We start from the raw sequence: 18,764 nt of genomic DNA on the forward strand, positions 1-18,764 counted from the left end.
CCCCGTTGCGGAGCACAGGCTCCGGACGCGCAGGCTCAGCGGCCATGGCTCACGGGCCCAGCCGCTCCGTGGCACGGGGGATCTTCCCGGACCTGGGCACGAACCCGTGTCCCCTGCATCGGCAGGCTGACTCTCAACCACTGCGCCACCAGGGAAGCCCTTAAGTATATTTTTAAAAAATATTTATTTCGCTAAATTAGGTCTTAGTTGCAGCACGCGAGATCCTTGGGGCATGCAGGCTCTTCGTTGCAGTGCACGGGCTTCTCTCTAGTTATGGCACGTGGGCTCTAGAGCACAGGGGCTCAGTAGTTGTGATGCACAGGCTCTCTAGTTGTGGTGCAAAGGCTCCAGAGTGTGCGGGCTCAGTAGTTGCGGCATGCAGGCTTAGTTGCCCTGTGGCATGTGGGATCCTAGTTCCCCGACCAGGAGTGGAACCTGCGTCCTCTGCACTGGAAGGTGGATTCTTAACCACTGGACCCCAGGGAAGTCCCTAATTTTAAGTATTTTTACAATTTTTTTCATCACTGACTGAAGGTACAAGACATCAAGAAATTAATAAACTCTCCATGAAATCACTGTTACTAGGAATAATAGCCTGATCTTTTATTTTAATATAAATTTATTTTATTTTTGGCTGCATTGGGTCTTCATTGTTGTGCATGGGCTTTCTCTAGTTGCAGAGAGTGGGGCCACTATTCGTTGTGGTGCGCGGACTTCTCATTGAGGTGGCTTCTCTTATTGTGGAGCATGGGCTCTAGGCGCGTGGGCTTCAGTAGTTGTGGCATGTGGGCTTCAGTAGTTGTGGCTCGTGGGCTCTAGAGTGCAGGCTCAGTAGGTGTGGTGCACGGGCCCAGTCGCTCGGTGGCATGTGCAATCTTCCCAGGCCAGGGCTCAAACCCCCGTCCCCTGCATTGGCAGGCAGATTTTTAACCACTGCACCAACAGGGAAGCCCTAATAGCTTAATTTTTTTTTTTAACATCTTTATAGCTTAATCTTAAGAGTGAAATATTTACAGTTTCTCAGGTATGACAGATCTTCATTAATGAAAGTTCACTCTTTCTGTATCAAAGAGCAACAGGAACTTGACCAAGTAAATGTGCCTATAAAGGATAACTAATTTCTTTTTCTTTTTTAATTCTAATTAATTTTTTTATTGGAGTATAGTTGATTTACAACACTGTGTTAGTTTCTGCTGTACAGCAAAGTGAGTCAGTTATACATATACATATATCCACTCTTTTCTATACTCTATTCCCATATAGGTCATCACAGAGTATTGAATAGAGTTCCCTGTGATATTCAGTAGGTTCTTATTAGAGAAAATGATCTTTTTTTTTTTTTTTTCCGGTACGCAGGCCAGAAACTCCTTTGAATTTTACAAATTTTCTTCCTCCTTAGATTGTATTGATGTGGGGTATTCTGTAAGCAATATGGCTCTCTTTTCAGAAAATGTCTAATTTTTTTTTTAAACATCTTTATTGGAGTATAACTGCTTTACAATGGTGTGTTAGTTTCTGCTGTATAACAAAGTGAATCAGCTATACGTAAACATATATCCCCATATACCCTCCCTCTTGCCTCTCCTTCCCATCCTCCCTATCCCACCTCTCTAGGTGGTCACAAAGCTCTGAGCTGATCTTCCTGTGCTATGTGACTACTTCCCACTAGCTATCTAATCTATTTTACATTTGGTAGTGAATATATGTCCATCCACTCTCTCACTTTGTCACAGCTTACCCTTCCCTGCTCCATATCCTCAAGTCCATTCTCTAGTAGGTCTGTGTCTTTATTCCCATCTTGCCCTTAGGTTCTTCACAATCTTTTTTTTCCTTCTTAGATTCCATATATATGTGTTACCATACAGTATTTGTTTTTCTCTTTCTGACTTACTTCATTCTGTATGACAGACTCTAGGTCCATCCACCTCACTACAAATAACTCAATTTCGTTTCTTTTTAAGGCTGAGTTAATATTCCATTGTATATATGTGCCACATCTTCTTTATCCATTCATCTGCCAATGGACACTTAGGTTGCTTCCATGTCCTGGCTATTGTAAATAGAGCTGCAGTGAACATTTTGGTACATGACTCTTTTTGAATTATGGTTTTCTCAGGGTATATGCCCAGTAGTGGGATTGCTAGGTCGTATGGTAGTTCTATTTTTAGTTTTTTAAGGAACCTCCATACTGTTCTCCATACTGGCTGTATCAATTCACATTCCCACCAACAGAGCAAGAGGGTTCTCTTTTCTCCACACCCTCTCTAGCATTTATTGTTTGTAGATCTTTTGATGATGGCCATTCTGACTGGTGTGAGATGATATCTCATTGTAGTTTTGATTTGCATTTCTCTAATGATTAATGATGTTGAGAATTCTTTCATGTGTTTGTTGGCAATCTGTAAATCTTCTTTGGAGAAATGTCTATTTAGGTCTTCTGCCCATTTTTGGATTGGGTTGTTTGTTTTTTGGATATTGAGCTGCATGAGCTGCTTGTAAATTTTGGAGATTAATCCTTTGTCAGTTGCTTCATGTGCAAATGTTTTCTCCCATTCTGAGGGATGTCTTTTGGTCTTGTTTATGGTTCCATTTGTTGTGCAAAAGCTTTTAAGTTTTATTAGGTCTCATTTTTTTATTTCCGTTTCTCTAGGAGGTGGGTCAAAAAGGATCTTGCTGTGATTTATGTCACGGAGTGTTCTGCCTATGCTTTCCTCTAAGAGTTTGATAGTGTCTGGCCTTACATTTAGGTCTTTAATCCATTTTGAGTTTTCTTTTTGTAACCAAAAGTATATAATTTCTTTCATTTTATTTTTTTACAATTTCTATATATGTTTAAAATCAAATATACTGGAGAAAACAACCACATCAATTATACATCAAGAAGGCCATATTCAGGAACTAACTCATTATTCCAAAAACTGGTAAGTGAAAAGAAAAAAACAAATGTATATGTTATGTCTCCCTTATGAATTGTTTAAAAAAAAAACTACAAAATTGTACCTACCTCTAGCCAAAAGCAGTCCAACAACTCCAGAAAAACCAATAACACCAAGTCTTGGAAAAAATCCAGGAGGTGCATTTTGGAGATATTCATAGCTGTCTATAATAGAATCAGACCAGGAAACAGTTTTATAAATTGCTCATTAAAAAACAAAACATGTATGTCAACTATACTTCAATTAAAAATAAACATAAAGAACAAAACAAAAAAGTCAAATATAAGTAGCATATGTAGTAGCAAATGCTTTTCAAATAATGTATTCTTTGCTTTCTGTTAATATGCTTCTTCTCAACAAGTTCTTTTTATGTAAGAGATAAAATGATTTACTAGTTACGTCACAAGTATCCAATTTTCAAACACTTTTTAGCCTGATGACATTCTGACAATAAAGTAATGTTAGATTACCTTCATATTCCTGAAGGCAACAGATCTGAATCAATTATTCATAAGGGCAGAAAGACAAATACAGGAATCCCTTGCTATCCAAACACAGAAACAGAATAAATTTGGATAAATATTTGGATAGATCTGTCACTATCTGAAGCTTTGCTGCTTGCTCTCTATAAAATTCAGGAACCAAATACATTAGACTCAGGAAAAAAAATGTATCTTTTGCCATCTGAATTCATTATTTAAACTCAAGATAAGAATAACTCTGGATAATGAAGGAAATTTGTAGTGCAAGTATATGCAGGAAATAGTCACTGATGATAGATAAAATAAATACAAATAAATGCAACATGTGAGTCTACTTGCCACGCCTGACCATGCATTATGACCTCATTCGCATGAGGCCGCCTCTCCTCTCCCCTGAGCCAAATGCCACCAAATAAAAGCTAGCTTAAGTCCTACCTCCTCAGAAAAGCCTTTCCTATACTCATCAGCCCACACCTCTCTTTCTCCTCTGAAGTCCCACCATATTTATTTTCTCTACCGTCATTTGGTGCCTAATTGTACGGCCCTTGTTTTTAATTATTCAGGGTGTATTTTATGTCTCCTCAAAGAGAATATCTGCTCCTTAATGGTGGACTGCTTAGACTTCTATGTCATTTTCCCCCAGTGGTAAATAGTGGATGTTCACTCAACAGATACTTATTTGAAGCCCTGCTAGGAGTTAATGGATACTGAATGAATTAACAAAGGGGTTTCAGCTAGGTCACAACTTGAAAAGCCTGCAGGTCTCTCAACCTCATCTTCAGCACTCCCAATCTGCTTCCAGTTCCCGGCACATGCAACACTAAGTGACCACTCCAAGCCTTGGTCATGCTGTGCCCTCTGTGTGGAATGCCTCCCAATTCTCACCCCCATGTTTTGGTGTGGCTAACTGTTCCTTCAAGACTCATCTCAGAACTCCTTCCCTGACTGCTCCCATCTCCCCAATCTCTGTTAAACTAGTCTCTTTCCTCTGTACCTTCAATGGTGGTCTATGACTGTTTCTGTATTTGTGCTAGTATTGAACACTTTATTATATGCACCTCAGTGGCTGTGACCACTGTCTCAATCAGCCTCTCTCTTCAATGCCTGCCATGATGGTGACTTAACAGACGTACATGGAACCGAATTAACTGGAATACTCAATAATTCTCTCGTCTAGATAATACTAGGCATGTGCCAGTTATCCTTTTCTTGGCTTCTTTGGGAAATGTGGTGATCATTTTAAATACTACTATAGGGCTTGTGCTCTTTGCACCAATTCCTGTTGGCCTTTTACTTATTTTGCCTTTAACCTGGTTTTAACTTTTCATCCTCTCGTCTGGATCATTTGAGGCAATTTTCTGCTTCCCTTTATTTTTGCCTACCAGCATGGTATTTTCAATTCTAGACAGGCACACAGAGCAGGTGATAGAAGGACACCCAGATGCCTTGGTGAGCTCAGCCAAAGTGGGAAAATCACAAAGAAATGGGAAAGAAGATATGCTGTAAGACTACAATAAATATGAAGCCCAGCTTCTAGCAACATGTCTTGGCTATGACTCCTGGGAAATGGACTGGTTGCCTTGGCAGACAACAATGCAACTCATAATGGAACGTTTCTTCCTAAGTCTTTGCAGTAACTATGAGTCCAGGAGAAGAAAAACAAGACTCATACTGCAAATACTGCCTACTGCTGTGAATCAATGGGAAATGATAGGCGACAATGAAGAGACACCTCAGTCACACATATAGATAAAAGATCAGGAGTTCTTTAGCTTCCTCAGGTAAAAAATGAAGGTAGCAGAGTACCTAACTGCCAAGGTTGTTATGAGGATTGTACATAAATTAATACTTTCAAAGCACTTAGACTAGTTCCTGACACCTAATAAGCACTAAATAAGTGTTTATAAAATTAATATATTAACATACATGAATAATTTTAAAAAGTGGTAAGCTACTAATATGCCTGTCTTCAAATGAAGAATTTACTTATATAGTAGTCTCAGGGGTATCAGTGTATCAATACTATGATAATCTTCACTAAGAAATAAATGGTACTCATGCTTATTTTATTGTCACGGAAACACTTGTAAAAACAAGAGGATGACTGGCTGAGATGTCCAATAAAAGGAATGAAATATGATCAATGTCTATTAATTTATCAGTTCCTGATATTAGTTAGAACATAGACTGTGAAACCAGTTTATGAGTGTATGTGTTAAGTGAATGTGAAAAACAATCAAAGGCGATAAAAAACAAATGAAAACATGTAAGAACACTACAAATTATGCAATAAAGCCTTTCCTAGGCACACCAGCCCAGTTCCTTCCTGCCTCTAAACTTCTGTAACATGTATTAATAGCTGTGCCAATGAGCTATCCTGATTCTGAAAACCTATAGACGAGTTAGGACATTGCACCTGGAGATAGATTTAAAGAAAGAAAATCCAGTGTATCTGCATCTGCTAGGCCAACAATCCTAATGATCTTGAAGAGACTTACCTGAGTGTTTGGGGACACTAGTTCTCTGAAATCTGATGAAAAAAATAGATCCTCTTTCCAGAAAAATCCAAATAGCTCTAAAATTCTACATACAATTTTAAGGAATTCACAGATCTCCTGGAGCCCATCCATGGGCTCTCAGTTAAAGAATCCAACGTCAAAAAACAAAAAAAAGAATCCAATGTCAAACAAACTGATTATGCCTAATTAAAAATCGACTTACCTAACCCCCACTGAACCAAACTTTGCATCTTGGGCTTAGTTTGGGAGTACATTTCCTAAAAAGGTGAGGGAAAAAAAAGAATCAATAGGATTTGCTGATTAGAAAGTAGCAATAAATATATTTGTCTTTACTGAATAAATTATCATGTTATTAGCACTTTTTGAACAAAGGGATATACTCTCTACCTGGGTTTTTTGTGTTGTTTTTCCTTTTCTAATTTCCCCTTCACCATAAATTGCTCAGCAGAATGGCTTATTATTGCCACAGGAAGCAAACATTTCAAGTAGAGTGGTTTCAACAACCCAGCCTTTTCGTTCTTCTATTGAAATTGAAGAGGACGAAAAAAAATCAATCCCCTTGATAATTAAAGTGGATATTCTTTCCCTGTGAGATTAAAGCATTCATATTAAGTCTATTTCCTGATTTGCCATGATTTTAGAGCCTATATCTGAAAACTGCCCATTTGAAGCAGGAAGAGGAATGACCAGCTTTAATGGGACAAAGGAGTCTACATCCAGGTTTGGAGAAACATTTACCCCAATTGAGCAAATGAAGTAATAACATTCTCTTAACCACAACAGTAAAAAGGCTTTGAACGTGAACATCAGATGATCCTAAAGAAAGCAAGGGACTACTTCAAAAAGTGTACAGTAAAGATGGGAAAAGAGATATGTGGGTATCAGAAGATATCAGAACCTGTTGCCACTTGGAAAATGATTTATTTTAATTCAGTTCAAGTCAGAGCAAGTTACCCTAATACTGTTAAATGGCCTTAAATAATAAGTGCTGAATTTGGGGGAGGACATAAAGAACATTTAAAAAACCTGAGTACTGCTTCATTAAAATCCATTATTAGTTTTTTTCTGCACATGAAAAGAGAAAAACTACAGATCAATGTCTAGACTGACTGTCCACTTCTTTTGCTAGCATAATCTGTTTACTATGAAGAAAAATTAAATCAGTTCTTGAATGGACTAGAACTTGTAGGCCTGAAAATGGAGCCAGGAATGAGAAAAATTTTCATTCATGAAGACTTCAATCTATAGGAAAATAAAACCAGTGTAATCACACAAAAAAGCTTTTTTTACATATAACTAGTACAAATAAACATGTTGATAACTATTCTGAGGGGTTTTGATGCACTAAGCATCATGCACAGATGAAAATGTAAAAACCAAAAAGCAACCCTGGGTTGAAAGGTAGAGACAAAGTACTTATATAACCACAAAAGAAAAAGAGCAAGAGAGAAATAACAGTAGTCATGCCTACATGATACAGAAATATTTGCAAATGTGCTGACCTTATCTTAACCACTGGCAGATGGTTTAAAAATCTTCTAGTCCATTCTCTACGTCTGCCGCTTTATTCCTATCCTGCCCCTAGGTTCTTCAGAACCTTTTTTTTTTTAATATTCCATATATATGTGTTAGCATACAGTATTTGTTTTTCTCTTTCTGACTTACTTCACTCTGTATGACAGACTCTAGGACCATCCACTACAAATAACTCAATTTCGTTTCTTTTTATGGCTGAGTAATATTCCATTGTATATATGTGCCACACCTTCTTTATCCATTCATCTGTTGATGGACACTTAGGTTGCTTCCATGTCCTGGCTATTGTAAATAGAGCTGCAATGAACATTTTGGTATATGACTCTTCTTGAATTATGGTTTTCTCAGGGTATATGGTCAGGAGTGGGATTGCTGGGATGTATGGTAGTTCTATTTTCAGGGTTTTTTTTTTTTTTTTTTTTTTTTTTGCAGTACGTGGGCCTCTCACTGTTGTGGCCTCTCCCGTTGTGGTGCACAGGCTCCGGATGCGCAGGTCCAGCGGCCATGGCTCACAGGCCCAGCTGCTCCGCGGCATGTGGGATCTTCCTGAACCGGGGCACGAACCTGTGTCCCCTGCATCGGCAGGCGGACTCCCAACCACTGCGCCACCAGGGAAGCCCCTATTTTCAGTTTTTTAAGGAACCTCCATACTGTTCTCCATAGTGGCTTAAGGACACGGGGAGGGGGAAGGGTAAGCTGGGACAAAGTGAGAGAGTGGCATGGACATATATATACTACCAAATGTAAAATAGATAGCTAGTGGGAAGCAGCTGCATAGCACAGGGAGATCACCTCGGTGCTTTGTGACCACCTAGAGGGGTGGGATAGGGAGGGAGGGAGAGGCAAGAGGGAAGAGTTATGGGGATATCTGTATATGTATAGCTGATTCACTTTGTTATAAAGCAGAAACTAACACACAGTTGTAAAGCAAGTATACTCCAATAAAGATGTTAAAATTAAAAAATCTTCTAGAACAAGAGAATAAAGTTTAAGTGTGTTACAACACATTATGTACAAAGTCTTTAGGTATTTCATAACTCAATAATATGGTTACGGTACTTTAGTATAATGGCCTAATTTATGCTATTTTCTTTCTAAATTGGTGAACAAAAGTTCAGCATTGGCACAGACAGTGGAAATGAAAAATTCTAAAACAAGTTCTGGATGAAAATTGAGTTTATCATCTCAAGCAAAGTAAATCTAGACCACGTCACACACATCTACATTCTTTTACTTTGTCATCAGTTTTCAAAATCAAGATCAAGTGTGGCAAATATACATATCAAAGCCCACGAAAACATTCTGTAAATTTTGGTTTCCTATGTTAAAAATTGCACACATGCTTTCATGAACATAATGACAAATGCCTGATTTAAAACCTGAGCAGTAAAAGTCAATCTGTATATGCAGATCTTTGGTCACTAAGGGAAACAGTTAAGTACTCAAGTATGTAATTCCACCATCTTTTAGTTATCTACCCTCCTATTATAGCATTCAAAATCCTCTGTACCCATTCCTGTTTAAAGTGGTACTGGGATTTCCCTGGTGGCACACTTGTTAAGAATCTGCCTGCCAATGCAGGGGACACGGGTTTGAGCCCTGGTCCAGGAGGATCCCACATGCCACAGGGCAACTAAGGCCGTATGCCGCAACTACTAAGCCTGTGGTCTAGAGCCCGTGAGCCACAACTACTGAGCCCGCGTGCTACAGCTACTGAAGCTCGTGCGCCTAGATCCCGTGCTCCGCAACAAGAGAAGCCACCTCAATGAGAAGCCTGCGCACCACAATGAAGAGTAGCCCCGGCTCGCTGCAACTAGAGAAAGCCAGCATGCAGCAACAAAGACCCAACACAGCCAATAATAAATAATTAATTAATTAAAAAATGAAATAAAATAAAGTGGTACTGACTTGTAGAATCTCTGTGGGGAGAGAAACTTCCTAATTTTGATATAAATGTTTACATAGTTCCAGCCCCATATCCTCCCCTGGTGGACAATAATGTTTTCATAGCCGCAACCAACAAGATAGGCACCGTGGGGGAATTCCCCGGTGGTCCAGTAGTTAGGACTCGGCGCTTTCACTGCCGTGGCCCTGGTTCAAGTCCTGGTCGGGGAACTAAGATCCCACAAGCCGAACGGCCTGGCCAAAAAAAAAAGATAGGTACCATGGGCCTCTGCTCTCTAGTCAACATGATACAGGCTGCCCAGTGGGAGGGAAACTCTGCAGCTATGGCAACAGCTGCCACCAGGAAGCTAGGGCTCTCTGCTCCCCTCCAGAGATGGCACTGACGAACATTTTTAAGTCAGGCACTCTTAAGTTGGGGCCCTTTATTGTGCCTTTTTCTGAAAACACGCAGCCAGTACAGACTTTTTACTACTGACTCTAAACAGAAATGCATTCATTCCATTTTCAGAACAGCTGTCTGTACCTGACACCAACTTGTATATGGTTCGCAATAATGTCGGAGATGGGAGATGCTTTCTTCAAGTTGGGTCCTTGGCTCTTCCACATATTTAGACTGACCCTCAGGAACAGAGTAGAGTGAAAGCTGCAAAGATTGAAAAACAAAATAAAAAGAAATTAAGAAGTGTATACAGTAATGAAATAACAATCAATTATTAAATTTGTAATAATTCACAAACTACAGTGAATAAGGGTTATGTGCACCCTGAACCTTGCTTCAGACGATCTTTGCACCTTAATCAATAAGGACAAGGCCAAGAGAGCAGGGCTATGAGGTGTCCTAGCCTCCCCCAACCCTACTCATAGCAGACAAAGCAGTCCCCTTTTACCCATTTTATATATTAGTATTTGTTATTTCATCTTAGATTTAGTTTGGACAAAGGATTCTATTACTCTAAATGGTGGGTCGGAGGTGGGATAGGAAAAAAAAGCTTGAGGATAACTGAATAGCATATGACTTAGTTCTAGTGATCAGTCTAGTGCTAATCAAAGCAGAATAGCAGGTTTGTTCCCCACCAGAGAGGAAACATTTCACAGCCACCACTGGCTGCCTTCTTCACCCTCAAAAATGCCACTGTCCCAAGGCCTGAGAAGAAGAGAGTAAAGGGCAAAAAAACAAGCTATTTAGCTTTAGGTAAACACCATTCAAGTAACCCTGACCATAACTGAAGGGAGATCTTTATGACACTTTACTCAAAGTCAAAAGAAACCAAATATCTAAAATAATCAGTGGGAAGTATAGACAAAAAGGAATGTAAACAATGGAGAGATGATTTCCTGTTTTATTTATTTAGTATTTATTAAGCATCTACTTATGAGCCTCTAATCCAGCCAAAAAGCAGGATGAACCCTGGTCTTTAGTTTCTTAGGAAAGGGAAAAATGTGAATGTTTTCCTGGCTTGATAAGCAGTCTGGAAGCAGGCAGATCACTTAGAAGTGACTTGTGCTTACAATCTACTGGGACAGAGCAGATTCCCCACTAAAAATCTAGGAAAAATTCCTTAATTACGCCCTTAGCTAAGTACCATTAATTAAAGTTGAAAAAGCCATAGTCTAGCAGCTTCCCACAAGGAAGCACTATTTCCTCCTTTTAAATATCTTCTGAATTGTCCTATCTTCCTGATATTCAATTTGTATGCTTCCCATAGTAACTAAATCACATATTCAAAATATATCACATGTTACCTCATTAACCTTCACAGCAGCTTTGTGAGATGAGTCCTTTTTTGCTGATGCATAGACTTTGAAGGTGAGCAGGCTCAGGCTGGTCGGCCCCACAGACCTCTGAATTACCTGAAACACAGAAACAATCTTAAGCCTTCTCTCAGTTCTACAAACTGAAGGTACATAACGTGGGCACATTTGCAACCTCAGCCACTCCTGCCCTGAGAGGCTTATTGCGTGTTATGAGAAATGTATTCCCGAAGTTTTATGGAAGTCAGAAACTAAAAAACATGTTCTCGTGGACTTAAAATTCCAGGTCACCTTTATCTTCATTTCCAAAACAGTAGTTTCTAAGTTTTCTACTTAGCCTTTCAAGGAAAACAAAAGATAACACCTCCCCTCCCCTCCCCAATAACAACAGGGGAAGGAGCTTTCTTTTTTTGGCTGCATTGGGTCTTCATTGCCATGCACGGGCTTTCTCTAGTTGCAGCGAGCGGGGGCTACTCTTGGTTGTGGTGCGCGGGCTACTCATTGCGGTGGCTTCTCTTGTTGTGGAGCATGGATTTTAGGCACACAGACTTCAGTAGTTGTGGCACACAGGACCAGTACTTGTGGTTCTTGGGCTCTAGAGCGCAGGCTCAGCAGTTGTGGCACACGGGCTTAGTTGCTCCGTGGCATGTGGGATCTTCCCGGATCAGGGCTTGAACCCGTGTCCCCTGCATTAGCAGGTGGATTCTTTAACCACTGCACCACCAGGGAAGCCCGGGAAGGAGTTTTTAATGATCTCACCTAGTGATTCATTGAACAGGGTGAAGATTCTTTCGATAATTCCAATAATCAAACTTTGAGCAGCTCTCCCTTTCCATTCCCGCTCAGACCCGCTCTCTCCCAGCCTCAGTTCCCAAACTCAAGTCTCTTTCTGTGCCTTGCTCTCCCTGACTAGGTCACTCATGCCCATGGCTTCAACATGAAGCGTGATCCCTAGATATGCAGCTCCAGCCCAGAGCTCTCTCCTGAGTCCCCAACTCATTTATCCTATTACTTCTGGACATTTCCACTTGGATGGGACACAAGCTCCCTACACCAAGAACACCCAAAACCAACTCATCAGGATCCTGTCTGTGCCTCCAAGTCTATACTAGGCCTGACAGGTGAATGTGTGCTGTGGAATCTAGAAAGCTTTTTGAAAAGTGACACATTTTAAAAATTAATACACAGCACTTGACCCTCTTGCATCCTTACCCCAGAAATGCCCCCTCTTCCTCTACTTCTCTCAGGAATGGTGCCACCATCCAACTAGACAACCCAATCGGAAACTCTGAGGTCATCTCCACTGCCTCCCCCCACCATCCTATTGGTCATTAAGTCCTGTTAATTCTGCCTATTAAATGAACTTAATTCACTCTCTCCTCTTTATCTTCTCCTGTACAATCTTCCCTTGGGCCCTTGTTTCTTTCCTGGATTGTTTCAACAGCTTAATTCTAAATGTTCACCTGGACCTCTGATGACTCAAACCACCACAATGCAAAAGAATGATCTTTCTGAACTGCAAACCCGAATATCTTCTATCCTTATTTGAGATCCTTTGGTATTCATTACCTAGGACTTTTATGTGAGCCAAACAAGGCCCATTTATGATCTGACCCCAACCACCTTCTTAACTTCATCTGTCACTCTGCCTTTTCCCACAAAACTTGAACTCCCTATATTTCTCCCATGCTGCTTCCCAGCCTCATGGGTTCACACATGCTGGTTCCTCTGCCTAGAATGTTCTATATTTGCTTTGCCTTTATGTACAATTGCCTAAGAGCATGGAGACTTATTGCTTTTCTTTTTTAATTTATCCATTTATTTATGTCTATCAAGTTCTCCCTCCCAAACTGGAAGCCCTTTCAGGATGGGGCTGTGTCTTACCCTGTATTCCTCATGTCTATAACTGTGCCTAACACATAAGAAATGCTCAAGAACTGTTTAATGCCTGCATGAATGGACAGAAGAGAGGCAAAAAATAAATGACTAGCTGACTTGTTCTAACTACTTAGGCATGATTTGGCATCACAGAAATCATATTCCTGAGATCTGCAGTGCCCGTAATGTGAAAGACTACGCTACTCTGTAATACTCACAAAACATATAATGCTAGATAAAATCTAAAAAGCTCTGTTGAAATGTATGCCTTGGGCTTCCCTGGTGGCACAGTGGTTAAGAATCCACCTGCCAATGCAGGGCACATGGGTTCAAGCCCTGGTCCGGGAAGATCCCACGTGCCACGGAGCAACTAAGCCCATGCGCCACAGCTACTGAGCCTGAGCTCTAGAGCCCGTGAGCCACAACTACTAAGCCCAGGCACCACAACTACTGAAGCCCGCACACCTAGAGCCCGTGCTCTGCGACAAGAAGCCACTGCAGTGAGAAGCCCGTGCACTGCAATGAAGAGTAACCCCCACTCGCCTCAACTAAAGAAAGCCTGCACGCAACAACAAAGACCCAACACAGCCCAAAAAAATGAATAAAATAAAAAAATTTTTTAAAATGTATGCCTGAAGTCGCACACAACAACAGAAATACCCATATTTCAGAAGCAAATAAAGAGCTAGAAGCTATTTTTAAAAGGAGTGGTTATTACTTAAACTGGTTTAAAAATAACACACCCTAAAGCATTAAGTGGAATACTTAAAAGATATTTATTTCCAGGCAATATTGCCACTAACTTTTTTTGCCTCCAGGATAAAGGTTAGTGAGCCACTGCTGACAGTCAGTGTGGTCCCTCCCTACTTCCCAGGAGAGGGCCTATGAGGCTGCTGGTATCTACAGGTGCCAACTCACTGCTCTCTGCCTTCTGGGTTTGTCCACAACCTACTGACAACACTGCTTAAACTGGGGACTTTCCACTGAGCCAGCTGGCAGGCACCGCCCCAACTTTGTTTCAGATTCCCTTTCTTACCGTCAATAGCTGGTACCCCACCCCTTTTCCCACTTCCTCATCCAAGCATTTTGGGTTCATGTTGTCCCCTTTTTCATCCTCATTTGATATAATGCCTTGTGTTGACCTTTTAAATTCTTTTCTTTTTTAAATAAATTTACTTATTTATTTTTGGCTGCGTTGGGTCTTTGTTGCTGCATACGAGAGCTCTTTTGTTGTGGCGAGCGGGGGCTACTCTTCATTGCGGTGCGCGGCTTCCTCATTGCAGTAGCTTCTCTTTTTGCGGAGCATGGGCTCTATGCGTATGAGCTTCAGTAGTTGTGGCTCGTGGGCTCCAGAGTGCAGGCTCAGTAGTTGTGATGCACAGGCTTAGCTGCTCACTGCATGTGGGATCTTCCCGGACGAGGGATTGAACCCAGGTCCCCTGCACTGGCAGGCGCATTCCAAACCACTGCGCCACCAGGGAAGTCCCCAGATACCTTTTTGAGTCAGTGTTTTTGTTTCCTTTTGATATATTCCTGGTAGTGGAATTGCTGGATCATATGGTAGGTCTATTTTTAATTTTTTTTTGAAGAACCTCCATACTGTTTTCCATGGTAGCCGCACCAATTTACAATTCCATCAGCAGCGCACAAGGGTTCCCTTTTCTCCACATCCATGCCAGCATTCATCTCGTCTTTTCTTTTTTAACATATATATTTATCTACTTATTTTATTATTTATTTTTGGCTGCGTCAGGTATCAGCTGCAGCATGCGGGATCTTCATTGCAGTGCGCAGGCTCTTCGTTGTGGGGTGTGGGCTTCTCTAGTTGTGGCGTGCAGGTTTTCTCTCTCTAGTTGTGGCTCTCAGGCTCCAGAGTGTGTGGGCTCCATAGTTTGCAGCATGCATGCACAGTAGTTGCGGCGCGCGGGCTCAGTTGCCCCACAGCATGAGGGATCTTAGTTCCCTGACCAGGGATCGAACCCACGTCCCCACATTGGAAGGCAGATTCTTAACCACTGGACCACCAGGGAAGTCCCTCATCTCTTGTCTTTTTGATGATGGCCATTGTAACACAGGTGAGGTGGTATGTCATGGTGGTTTTTCTTTTTAAAGAAGATGTTGCGGGTAGGAGTTTATTAATTAATTAATTTATTTTTGCTGTGTTGCGTCTTTGTTTCTGTGAGAGGGCTTTCTCTAGTTGTGGCAAGCAGGGGCCACTCTTCATTGCAGTGCGCAGGCCTCTCTCACTATGGCGGCCTCTCTTGTTGCGGAGCACAGGCTCCAGAGGCGGAGGCTCAGTAGTTGTTGCTCACGGGCCCAGTTGCTCCGCACCATGTGGGATCCTCCCAGACCAGGGCTCGAACCCGTGTCCCCTGCATTAGCAGGCAGATTCTCAACCACTGCACCAACAGGGAAGCCCCATGGTGGTTTTAATTTGCATTTTCCAAAAGACTTGTGATGTTGTCCATCTTTTCATGTACCTTCTGGCCTTTTGTATATATTATTCGGAGAAATGTCTACTCAGGTCCTTTGCCCATTTTTTAATTGGGTTATTTTTTTGTTTGTTTTTTGCTATTGAGTTGTATGTGTTCTTTATATACTTTAGATATTAACCCCTTATCAGATATATGGTGTACAAATATTTTTTTCCTGTTCTGTAGGTTGTCTTTTCGCTTTGTTGATGGTTTCTTTTGCTGTGCAGAGGTTTTTCAGTTTGATGTAGTCTCACCTGTTTATTTTTTATTTTGCTGCTTGTATTTTAGGTGTCATTAATTTCTACTTTATTTTTCCCTCTTGTCCATTTTTCTAGTTTTAATATTATGCTAAGACTGCCCTTTTATTGCCCAAGTTGTTTTCTTCATCTCCCTCTTCTCCTGTTAGTCACTCCCATTCCACAGCAAGAACTGTGGCCACAAGGGTGGTAGCATTCAAGAAAGGTCCCTCTTGCAGTTGTCCTTTCTGTTTCCTGCAAGCTCTCAACAAACAAAACAAACAAACAAAAAAACATAAAACAAACCTCATCCCCAGAGACTTGGGAGATCCACAGATTAACACTCCCCAGGGCCACAATTCTCTCTGCAGAGGTATACTTCAGGGTTTATCAATCTCAGCACTGTTGACATTTTGAACTGGATCATCCTTTGTTGGGAGGCTGTCCTGTGCACTGTAGAAGGCTTAGCAGCATCCCTGGCCTCTACCCACTAGATGCCACTGCCAACCACTCCCAGCCATAAGTCAAAAATGTGTCTAGACATTGTCAAAAGTCTCCTGGGAGGCATCCTCCCGCCTTGAGAAGCACCAATTTACATGAATAAGTATTATTTTCTGATATCTCTCACCATCTAGATTTTTTTTTAAGATAAAACACAAGTCAAATTTATTGTTAGATTTGTCCACAGTCAGCAGTGGTGATCTTCTTGCTGGTCTTGCCATTCCTGAACCCAAAGCACTCCACGGCTTCCACAATATTCATGCCCTCTTCCACCTTGCCAAAGGCAACATGCTTGCCATCCAACCACTCAGTCTTGGCAGTGCAGATGAAAAACTGGGAACCATTTGTGTTGGGGCCAGCATTTGCCATGGACAAGATGCCAGGACCCGTATGCTTCAGGAGGAAATTCTCATCATCAAATTTCTCCCCATAGATGGACTTGCCACCAGTGCCATTATGGCATGTGAAGTCACCACCCTGGCACATAAATCCCGGAATTATTCTGTGAAAGCAGGAACCTTTATAACCAAAGCCTTTCTCCCCAGTGCTCAGAGCATGAAAGTTTTCTGCTGTCTTTGAACTTTGTCTGAAAACAGCTCCAATTTGTTAACATAGCTTTATGGATTGGATGAGTAGTCACTTCTTGGTTTCCAGGCCCTTTACCTTGAAGGAGACACGGCCCAAGGGCTCACCATCGATGGCAATGTCAAAGAACACTGTAGGGGCTTCCCTGGTGGCGCACTGGTTGAGAGCCCGCCTGCCGATGCAGGGGACATGGGTTCGTGCCCCGGTCCGGGAAGATCCCACATGCCGCGGAGCAGCTGGGCCCATGAGCCATGGCCGCTGAGCCTGCGCGTCAGGAGCCTGTGCTCCACAACGGGAGAGGCCACAACAGTGAGAGGCCCGCGTACCGCAAAAAAAAAAAAAAAAAAAGAAAAAAAAGAAACGGTAGGGCCGACCATGGTTGGACAGCGTGGGAGGTTCTGGGGTTACGGCATCTGCAAATCAGCCACCATCTAGATTTTAAGATCTGTGGCCTTAAACCTAATACACTGTGATAGAAATCAGAATAGTCGATGCCTGGGAGGTGAATCTTGCATGGGGTAGACTTACTAAGAAGGGGACACAAGGGAACTTTCTGCAGTGACAGAAATGATCTATATCTTCATTGGGTGTGAGTTACAGAAGGTGTATACACTTGTCAAAACTCAAATTGTTGCCCGATCTGTACAACGTACAATCTGTGCATCTCACTGTATGTAAATTACATGTCAAAAAAAATCCACACACACCTAAACCATGTCAAGTTTATGCTAAAATATGGGTGGGAACTGCAGGTCAAGGGTCATTCTTAGGAAGGAGTCAGTCATACACCTGACCATGGTAAGGATCTAGGTGGTACTGACCTGTGCAATGGAAACTCACAGGAAGAGCCTGGGTAAAAGATCCACAGGCAGACAAGCCTGACACTGATGCACTACCCAGCATCTTGGGTGGTTCACTTTCTTTTTTGGCATCAAAGAGGGCTCCTCATAGTGACAGACTACCCCATCCTGCCTTGCCCAGATGTTATCACAAACGGGGATTCTCAATGCCGAGTCCCTACTGGGTGGCTATCATAATTTGTTACAGCTCATATTGATTATACAGGCTATCCCATTCAATATCAGAATTTAAGAAAGAAAGTCTGTTAAAATGGGTAGAGATCACCCCAGGAAAGTGTGAGGGCAATAAAGGGGGCAAAGAATCTTCTTCTTCAACCTTTTGTCTACCCAAGGAAGAAAAAGAATATGAATCTGGAAGTTAGATCTCCTGAAGAAAGATTTAACCAACTGGGTCATATCACTAAATCTCTAGCTTTATCACCTTTTCTCCCATGGGTACTCCTGTTGGGTTGCCTTGTGAGACATGAACACAAAGGCTTTCTCTCTCCATGACGGGTCCTGACCCATTATGGTACAACCAGAATGAAAATACCTCCTGGGAAGTGAGATCTCCCCTGGACCTCTTCTGATGAGGGGCTGGAACCTCTAGACTGTGTGTACCCATGGCCTGAGCACTCACTGTCCCAAGTGACAGTCCCTGAGAATCCTTGTTTGCCAGGCTCACTCTCCACCCAGGGCAGATGGCTTGGCTCAGAAGCTGAGTACACATGCACCTTCCAAGAGCTGATTAAACATTCTCTACTATGGATTAGATGAGTTTGGCTTGCTAGATCAAAGTCAAGCCCACTCTGTTAAGAGCTGTATGTTCAATAGTGCTAAGCTACAGCTACAGACTAACTAGATCCAAAGGCTGCATTGCTTTACATCCAGCCTATCCTCTGGAGTGTGCCCTTCAGTCACTAGATGCCCCTCCTGGAATTCAGCTAGGTGAGGGTCTCAAATTAAGGACACAACATAGCAACATATTGGCTTGTTTGAGGTTTTAAATATAACTGTAAGAGACCCACAGTCATAGGGGAAACAGGTGAGTTGGTGACCCTGAGCTTTGCAAATCTCAGAGGGAGTGTCACCGAGTTCCCTGGCTCATGTGGTTAAAACAC

At 41.8% G+C, this 18,764-nt stretch overlaps 1 protein-coding gene, 1 non-coding gene and 1 pseudogene across 3 annotated transcripts in view; 1 reads left to right on the forward strand and 2 right to left on the reverse strand.

The window, feature by feature from the left end:
• APOO (apolipoprotein O) overlaps window positions 1-18,764 on the reverse strand; it is a 59,297-nt gene that overhangs the window by 25,122 nt on the left and 15,411 nt on the right. Inside the window, exons 2-5 of the mRNA XM_007463963.1 lie at window positions 11,122-11,229; window positions 9,902-10,021; window positions 6,140-6,194; window positions 3,005-3,100 (exon numbers count right to left, since the gene is read on the reverse strand). Of these exons, the coding sequence (XP_007464025.1) occupies window positions 3,005-3,100; window positions 6,140-6,194; window positions 9,902-10,021; window positions 11,122-11,229 (379 nt within the window). The remainder of the gene's footprint in view (window positions 1-3,004; window positions 3,101-6,139; window positions 6,195-9,901; window positions 10,022-11,121; window positions 11,230-18,764) is intronic.
• Window positions 9,517-9,588, forward strand: TRNAE-UUC (transfer RNA glutamic acid (anticodon UUC)). Its single transcript has one exon. It is a non-coding gene; the product is annotated as a tRNA-Glu (tRNA).
• On the reverse strand, window positions 16,362-18,171 carry LOC103074252 (peptidyl-prolyl cis-trans isomerase A-like; annotated as a pseudogene). Its single transcript, XR_457081.1, has 3 exons — window positions 18,086-18,171; window positions 16,883-16,949; window positions 16,362-16,815 (listed from the first exon to the last, which is right to left on the reverse strand). The product of XR_457081.1 is annotated as a peptidyl-prolyl cis-trans isomerase A-like (transcript).

This window comes from Lipotes vexillifer, unplaced genomic scaffold (assembly GCF_000442215.2).
Source record: "Lipotes vexillifer unplaced genomic scaffold, Lipotes_vexillifer_v1.1 scaffold587, whole genome shotgun sequence".
Classification (NCBI taxonomy): domain Eukaryota; kingdom Metazoa; phylum Chordata; class Mammalia; order Artiodactyla; family Lipotidae; genus Lipotes; species Lipotes vexillifer.